The sequence below is a fragment of the Protobothrops mucrosquamatus genome, unplaced genomic scaffold, assembly GCF_001527695.2.
Source record: "Protobothrops mucrosquamatus isolate PMUCROS unplaced genomic scaffold, P.Mucros_1.0 scaffold462, whole genome shotgun sequence".
Taxonomy (NCBI): Eukaryota; Metazoa; Chordata; class Lepidosauria; order Squamata; family Viperidae; genus Protobothrops; species Protobothrops mucrosquamatus.
In genome coordinates this window covers 69,909-78,031 of record NW_015386783.1, presented here as the reverse complement: position 1 = coordinate 78,031, position 8,123 = coordinate 69,909, and the positions used below count along the sequence as shown (strand labels likewise).

The following is an 8,123-nucleotide window of genomic DNA, read 5'->3' as shown; positions in this document are numbered from 1 at the left end:
TGGGTAGGAGAGATGTCAAGCCAGGTCAGGGGTCTTCCAACTTGGCCCTTTTATGACTTGTGGACTTCAACACCCAGAATTCCTCAGCCAGGCACGCGTGCCTGGCTGAGGAATTCTGGGCGTTGAAGTCCACAAGTCATAAAAGGGCCAAGTTGGAAGACCCCTGAGCTAGGTCAAGTATTCCCCACAACCCACAATTCTGTTGGTCACTCATCTGTTGTGCAAGATGTAATTATTAATTTTTAAACTTTTTCCCTTTACGTAGGAAGCATATCCACTTTAGGAATCCCTTTAAGATTGATCAAACCTCACTCAGAATTTGAGGAGGCTCTGGAGAATAAAACATCTGCAATAAATACAATAAGTGCCATGTCTCTTTAAACAAGGTGACATGATGTTTTTAATTATTTTAATTTTCTCAATTCTTAATTAAATTCTTAATTATCTAGAGGTTACTAGGTGACTCAGGGGAAATCGTAGTTGGCATCTATTAGCATTGTTGTAGCATTATTACTCGTACACTTGTTTATTAGTGTGCTTGTTCCTTTATGAGATGACCAGAGGGCAAAACAGAAATGGGAATCATTTCATTCAGTTACATACATTTATGATTTCAATGGCTGACCTTGCTTGATCTCAACGAGTTAAAACAGGGTCAAATCTGGTTATGCTGGGATAGGACACCACAAGGAGATGCCAAGCTGCAAGTTAGACCAATGTTTAAAAAGAAATCCTGCAAAAGGCAATGGAAAGTCACTTCTACATTGTCACCCCAAAATAACACAGAAGTATCCATAAAGTCAGGGGGTATCTAATCCAACTCAAAAGAAGAGTAGTGTATGGTAGGCAGCCATCTTGAACTTAATTCCCTCCAGATGTGTTTCATTACAACTGGTTGTCATCACCCTTTATCTAGGGCTGAAAAGAAGTGAAGCCTTACAGATCTGGGTGGTTCTCAAGTGTGACAGAGGCTGTCATTGTGCCCAAGGCCTTGACAATAAGGACAAGGGGAGGAATTTAAAACTCCAGGCGGTTCTGAGGGTCAGAGGAAGCAAAATGAAAAGCGGGGTGTCTTTTGTAGAAGAAAGCGTGAGAATTTAAGACGGCAGAGACACGGGAATGAAAACGTTCAACCAGGATGCGCAAACGATTCCGTTTTCTGAGACGGGTTTGCACATTTTAAAAGGCGTTTCCGAGTGGTAACCGATTCCGAGTGGAGGGATTCAATGAGCGTACATTCATAGGTGCTCTCCAGCCTTGAAGAGCGGACTTGCTAATTCAACATCTGGTTTTCAAGTTTGCAACATCTGCTGAAGGCCCGAGCGTTCGTACTCACAGGACAGACTCTGCGGCATTGATGCTTCAGATGTCCCAACGAATGCATCCTTCAATGAAACTGGCATTTTTGCCTATTTGCTTTGATCCACTGATCATACTCAGTGTCTTGTTTGCAAAAAAAACCTGTTATCGAAGAATGCCTCCAAGTTGTCCCCAAATCTCACACCCATCTATGTTGTACAGGAAGTTGCTTTACATCAAGGTGTAACTGCATGATATTTGGCCACTGAAAATTAACCACCTGAGCTCCTATTCTGATTCCAACCGGTAGAAAGACAATGATTGTAAAAAGCTACAGAAAAACAGAAAGGATAACGTGATCTTTGGATAACGTAATAATCAAATTCACTCAGTTTTCCTCTATCCCAATAAAACATGGTTTACTTGTGGTCCACAACTAAACCCGGAGGACTTTGGATCCAAGTCAGGATGAAAAAGAAACGCAACAAAAGGTAATTGGTTACTACAAGTACAGCCACCTGTTTGCATCATCTCCAAGAAGATGATCCAAGCATTTAGAGCTGGAATGACAATCCATTTTTCAGCTGCAATACTCGAATGTTCCAATTTTTAATCTTGCCAAATGCCGCAAAACTGATCCCGCAACTTCGATTGCACCAGAAACTCACGCAAAGGCAGAGGGTACCTTGAAACTGGAAATCAGAGACTGACTATATATAACTATAGCCCCATTTCGAGTTGTCAAAAATGAACAGTACCTCTGGAGACAGACGGCGGAGGATATTCATTTAAATCTTCCCCAGTTTAAAAAAAAAAAAAAAGAACAAAATGAGGATTATTAACCCAAACTAAGACAACTCCCTGCAAGTAGAAACAACGTAGATCAAAGAAAAAACTGTACCTCTGCCCGACATTTGTTAGTTTTCTATTTGCAGAAACTTAAAAAAAAACAAAACCCAAAAAAACCCTAGGGAGGCATTTATCTGCAATACAATCGGATGTAACTTTCCGTTGACCTCTTGCTGTTACTTCTCCTACGACTGATTCGGTTAGGGTCCCTTGAAACAGAAGCCAAAAGCTGGAACGAAAGGAGAACCCGGGTTGAATCAGGAAAATGAACTTTTTCCCAAAGCAGAGGTCCTCCTGAAAAGGAGAAGGGACAGATTCCACCAGCATGAAAACTCTGGCTGGTTCCTCCATGTCAGGCACATCCCTGCTCTCAAATACCCCAATGGCTTGATTAAAGAGGGGAAAAAAAATAGATAATCCCAAATAACAAAAGTCTCAGAACTCCCTGAGATGGGAAAACGAAGTCTGTCTTATGAAGAGAGGGTGGCTGGCACCTCTATAAACCTGCGTCCCCCTCCATCGCGTTGGGTGCCGCCTTTGTAACTACGTGCTCCTTCGGAAGGACACCCTTCCCTGGTGGGGAAGGCAGTACCAGAATTGGGCACTCTAGAAAAAGGCAGCTGCTTCAAGGTTCCTTGCCTTCCTCTCCGTTGTATCGAGCAGCTTGCCTTCCTCTCCGTTGTATCGAGTTAAAAAACCAGCACAGAGAAAGGGGAACATCTGCGTGTCCTGCTGGTCCAGCTTGCTTTGATGCAGGCAGGGAACAACCCAGGATTGTGCAGGTGACCCAGGATGGGGCCTGCCACCTTAGAAGAGGTGGCTTCCGATTGCTTTCAAGGCTGGCTGGCTGGCTGGCTGGCTTCCCCTCCCAGTTCCAAACCACCTGGCTGGAAAGACAGGGCAGGCGAGTGGGAAACAGTACCAGAGAGCGCAGATTGCAGCTGCTACCTGAGGTTGATATAGACACACCATCGGAATCTCCTGCGGACACTCTTGGGTCTTTGAAAAGGAAAAAAAAGTGGGCGAGCTGGGCCGGGCCAACTGCCCCAATGCCGGGGTCAGACCACATTGTCGGGCGGGTTGTGGTTCGTCTTTTGATGCTGGCAGTTCCTTTCGTTCAAGAGGCCAATCATCTCGTTGTTGGACAGGGTGCTCCCTTTTTCTGCCAAGGAGGGGTCCGCTTTGGGGGGGCTCCCGTCGGGGGACTGGGGACAGCTCTCCAGGCGGGAGGCCATGAGACCGTTTTGGTACTGGAGGCGCGTGATCTGCAGGGCAAAGAAAGAGAGAGAGAGGGTGAAATTCAGTGTGAAGAAGCACAATTTAAATCACGGTAATCAAACATTATGATCAACCTATGATCGGTCACCTAGCCACCATTTGAAGTTAGGAGGGACTTCGAAAATGGGACTTACAACCTCGATTTGAAGTTCTGATGTCTGGGCCCACCCTTGTGGTCACCTAACTACACTTTGGGTGCTCGATTTATAGAACATAGAATAGGTGGGGGGAAATGGAATTTTGATTTTGCTTTACCGATTAGACGGATTTGTTGTTGTAGAAATGGCTGGTTTAAACTATGATGTAGAAAACTCGAGGTTTGATGTTAATGCCTTATTTAAACTGCACCAAAAGGGAATTGGAAGTCAACGCCTTTTCTTTCTTTCTCTTTCTTTCTTTCTTTTTCTTTCTTTCTTTCTTTTTCTTTCTTTCTTTCTTTCTTTCTTTCTTTCTTTCTTTCTTTCTTTCTTTCTCTCTCTCTCTCTCTCTCTCTCTCTCTCTCTCTCTCTCTCTTTCTTTCTCTTCTTCTTTTCCTCACTCCTCCCTTCCCTATTTTTCCTACTATTTGCTTTAGTATTTTTTTTGTATGTTATAACATAAACTAATAAAACTGTCCAAACCGAGAGACTTATTCAGGTCTCTACGATATATGGAAAGTGAAACTAAAGTAAAACTTGGATAATAGGATGCAGTTTAATTTAACAGCAATTAATTCTCAATTGTGGTCCTAAGTCGAGGATTACCTGCATTGCAGGCTAACTCTGCCTACATATCAGGAGTTCGATCCTGACCGGCTCAAGGTTGACTCAGCCTTCCAACCTTCCGAGGTCAGTAAAATGAGGACCCAGATTGTTGGGGGCAAGAGGCTGACTCTGTAAACCGCTTGGAAAAAGTGGTATATAAGTCTAAGTGCCGTCTAAGTGCTACCTGTGGTCCAGACATTCTGAAAGATGTCAGAGTTTCTCTCGGGACACTCTCCACTTATTGTGCCCTGAGACTGACACTCATGAAGCTCCAGTGGACACATCTTCAAGATAGAAGCAGCCCCACCTGGGCCCAGCCACCACTGAAATAATAATTGAGTCAATATAGAAAACCAGCTTGTTAAGAAGGCAGCTTTCTCTGTTTTTAAATAAACCTGCTTTTGTGGTATTTGGATGGATAAAACCAAGAATTAGTTCAGATTAACTTTGGGGAGGCTTAGGCCTAAGGCTCACCTTGACATACTGGAGATCGGTAAGAGCACGAACACTGAAGTCTGAGAAGTACTGGGAGCTCATGTTGACGTTAAGCTGGTTGTTGCTGCCAGTGAAATTGGAAGAGGTGGAGTCGGTGCGCTCGTGGTAGCAAAGAGACGCCGAGCGATTCAGATTACTCATATGAGATGGAGAACGCATTTCTGAAACTAGACAGAGAGAAAGAGGATCCAGGAATCAGGTTCTACCTATGTTCCTCCATTTTTTTAAAATTCTTTCTTAAAATGGCAACTCTTACTCTGTTTGGGCTGACCACAAAATAGCTAAGCAAAGCTGGATCACTTTTACAATGCTGCTGAGGACACCTCAGGAACCTGACCATAAAGACACCAGGCGTTGAGGTGGACATGTGGAGTCTTCCCCTAAAAAGCTTTCTCCCAGAGGCTCATGGGAACGACATCTCCTCTTCCAGTTTTTTTCTCCATAACAATATCAAGTAAATGAGGCTGACTGGCCAAAAATCACTTAGGGAGCTTCTGCAGCTGATCTTAAACCTCACTGAATTCATGGGCCCACATTTTAGGGTCTAAGGATCCCAAAACATAGTTTGGAATGGCATGTGAGGAACACATCCCTTCAAAGTCGGTGGTGCAGGACAAAATTTAAGTCCGGCCTCACTTAAATGGTTTCTCTATATTTAATAGGGTTCTTGTATTCCATACTAAAAATTACAATTGAGTGGTGAACTTTTGAAGAGTCTCTGGGGCTGGTTCCTCATCGTATCACTCCAACTCTGTTTGAAACCCCTCTTTTTTCAATGCAGAAAAAGATGAAGAAACGTGTCTGGCACACAAACTATTTGATTGTATATCATCTTCTTCTAAGTCCAGTTCATACATGGATAACCTCAGAAGAATATGGGATATCATGTGTGGTGGACATCACTTGCCTGCCATCATGTTATCATGTCTTCTGCCAGGGGTCTATGACTTCAATGCAAGTGCTCCAAAAATCTATGTGCTCCAAAAATATGGGCAGAATTGCAATTTTAAAACAAAACAAAAACAGGTCAACTGTGCCTCCTAGCTACCACCCAGATTAACTGCATAGAATGTTTCTGTGCAAACAATAGCCCATCCTAGCACAGGAGCATTCAGGGAGCAGCCGCAATGCGTTGGGACTTCAACTTCCAGAATTCATAGCTGGCAACAACCTTGGACCGGCTGGATCGGAATTCTGGGAATTGAAGTCCCAAGACAGCTGATGGATGCCAAGCTGGGGAAGGCACTTTTAGTTGGCTTTGGCATGGCAGATAATTTTCACTGAATACATTGAATAAACATGTTAATAATGAATTAATAATTTAATACACATTTGAGTTTGGGACTGAAAGGAGAGCTAGCGAGGCATCTTGGCATTTTCCTGGGCAATTCTATGGCCGACGCTCCCGCATCGCAACCTGTGCCCCCGAAGTCCAAGCAAAGCATCAATGCGCAGTGCTCACCCCCGAGCATCAAAGGCCATTTTTTACCTGACAGCTTGGAATGCAAGGACCCTCGCTGTATAATGGACTGGTGCTGGGATCTGTCCGGCGGTGCTACAGGCACATAGGCACACAGGATGGAGGAGGAGAAGGAGGTGGTGGTGATGGTGGAACCGGACAAAAGAGAGAGGCAAAAGGAGAAGAAAAATCAACAATGACATTGCCATGCATGTAATGACAATATTATAGGTAGTTCTCAACTTACAGTCGTAATTGAGCCCGGAATCACGGCTGTAAGTCAAGCAAAACTGTTCAGCAGATCATCACATGATTGAGCCTGGTTTTATTACTTTGTTCCCTGTGATGGTTTGGCCAATATGGGGGTGGTAAAGCAAACACTACCTGCCCCCAGAAGCGGTGAATGCTCCAACACTGGAAGTTTTTAAGAACAGACTGGATACTCATTTGTCTGAAATGGTGTAGGGTTTCCTGCCTGAGCAGGGGGTTGGACTAGATGACCTCCAAGGTCCCTTCCATCGTAAATAGGTGCCCGTTGCCAGCTGCTCAGATTTTGGTCACCTGAGCGTGGTGACGCCATGACGGTTGCGCAAGGACAGGTCATAAGTCACCTTGTGCAGTGCTGTTGCAACTTCGAACGGTCGCTAAGCAAACGGTTGTAAGTTGGGGACTATCTGGACTTTCTGGCTGCAATTGAAGTTTTTAAGAAGAGACTGGACGGCCATTTGTCCGAAATGGTATAGGGTTACCTGCCTGAGCAGGGGGTTGGACTTGATGACCTCCAAGGTCCCTTCCAACTTTATTATTATTATTATTATTATTATTATTATTATTATTATTATTATTATTATTATTATTATTATTATTATTATTATTATTATTATTATTAAGTGAACACCGTGGTGGTTAAGTGAACGCCACCAGGGTAAAATGAACCCATTGTCCACAATGGGTGCTTTTTTTTTTGCCGGAAATCAGAAGTAACCATTGGTTTCCAGAAAAAAAAAGTCCTAAATCACTGTCATATGACCATGGAGCTGCAGGAGATGAGCCCCAAGGGAAGGGTCAAACGCACCATCAGTTTGGAGTTGCTACACCCCCATTAGAGATGGAAGTCCAGCCCCCCCCATGAAGTCTGTTGATGCTTATCTATGTTTATCTCCACCAGTTTGCCTTGAGCATTGACAGGTCAAAATTTTGGTGCGCCAGGAGCGTGAAATAGGGTGTCAGATGCCCATCTTCACTTTGTTTGAAGATCACTAGCAACTGCCATAACCAGGAGGGAGGGGGCCCTGGGGAGGGGAAGAGTGCTGGAGGCGTGAAAGAGGGCTGTGGGAATTTGGGGGAGTATGGACACGGACAGGAACCGGAGGGGGCAAACAGAGCCATCTTCCTGCCTTCAAGGACGCCGGCCCTGGGAAAGGAATTGAACAGCGGCGCCTAAGGCGCTGGGTTGAAAGGCTGAATGTCGACCACTAGATGGCAGAAACCTAACATTTAATGTTACTGAAACCAGAAGAATCAACTATTGTCAAACAGGACCTTGCAGAAACCTCTCATAGGGCAGGTGTCTGCAACCTTGACCACTTTAAGACTTGTGGACTTCAGCTCCCAGAATTCCTCAGCCAGCATAGCTGGCTGAGGAATTCTGGGAGCTGAAGTCCACAAGTCTTAAAGTGGTCAAGGTTGCAGACACCTGTCTTAGGGCAGTTTTATTTGTCCTGTGTGGTTTTCAACCCAGTCCTCCCACTGCATTAAAAAGCTGGTTCTGACTGGGTCAAGCCAAGCTGAGAGTATCGTCTCTCTATTGCTCACTGGTGATGCAGCTGCTCCTCTGGACCTACGGGCGTCTTACTTTGGGACCCACGTTCCTCTGCCAACTTCAATTATTTACGAGCTTGATTCTTTTTCCATTTTCATTAAAAACAGGCAGACAAGGGGGCTTAGGGCTTGAAAACCAGGCACAAAGAGTGGAGGGAGGGGAAAGGTTACCCCCCCCC

At 44.7% G+C, this 8,123-nt stretch overlaps 1 protein-coding gene across 1 annotated transcript in view; it reads right to left on the bottom strand.

Annotated features, from left to right (window-relative positions):
- Positions 1 to 3,206: 3,206 nt before the first annotated feature.
- Positions 3,207 to 8,123, bottom strand: part of CNNM4 (cyclin and CBS domain divalent metal cation transport mediator 4) — a 43,026-nt gene continuing 38,109 nt past the window's right edge. Inside the window, exons 6-7 of the mRNA XM_015816520.1 lie at positions 4,644 to 4,831; positions 3,207 to 3,413 (exon numbers count right to left, since the gene is read on the bottom strand). Of these exons, the coding sequence (XP_015672006.1) occupies positions 3,207 to 3,413; positions 4,644 to 4,831 (395 nt within the window). The remainder of the gene's footprint in view (positions 3,414 to 4,643; positions 4,832 to 8,123) is intronic.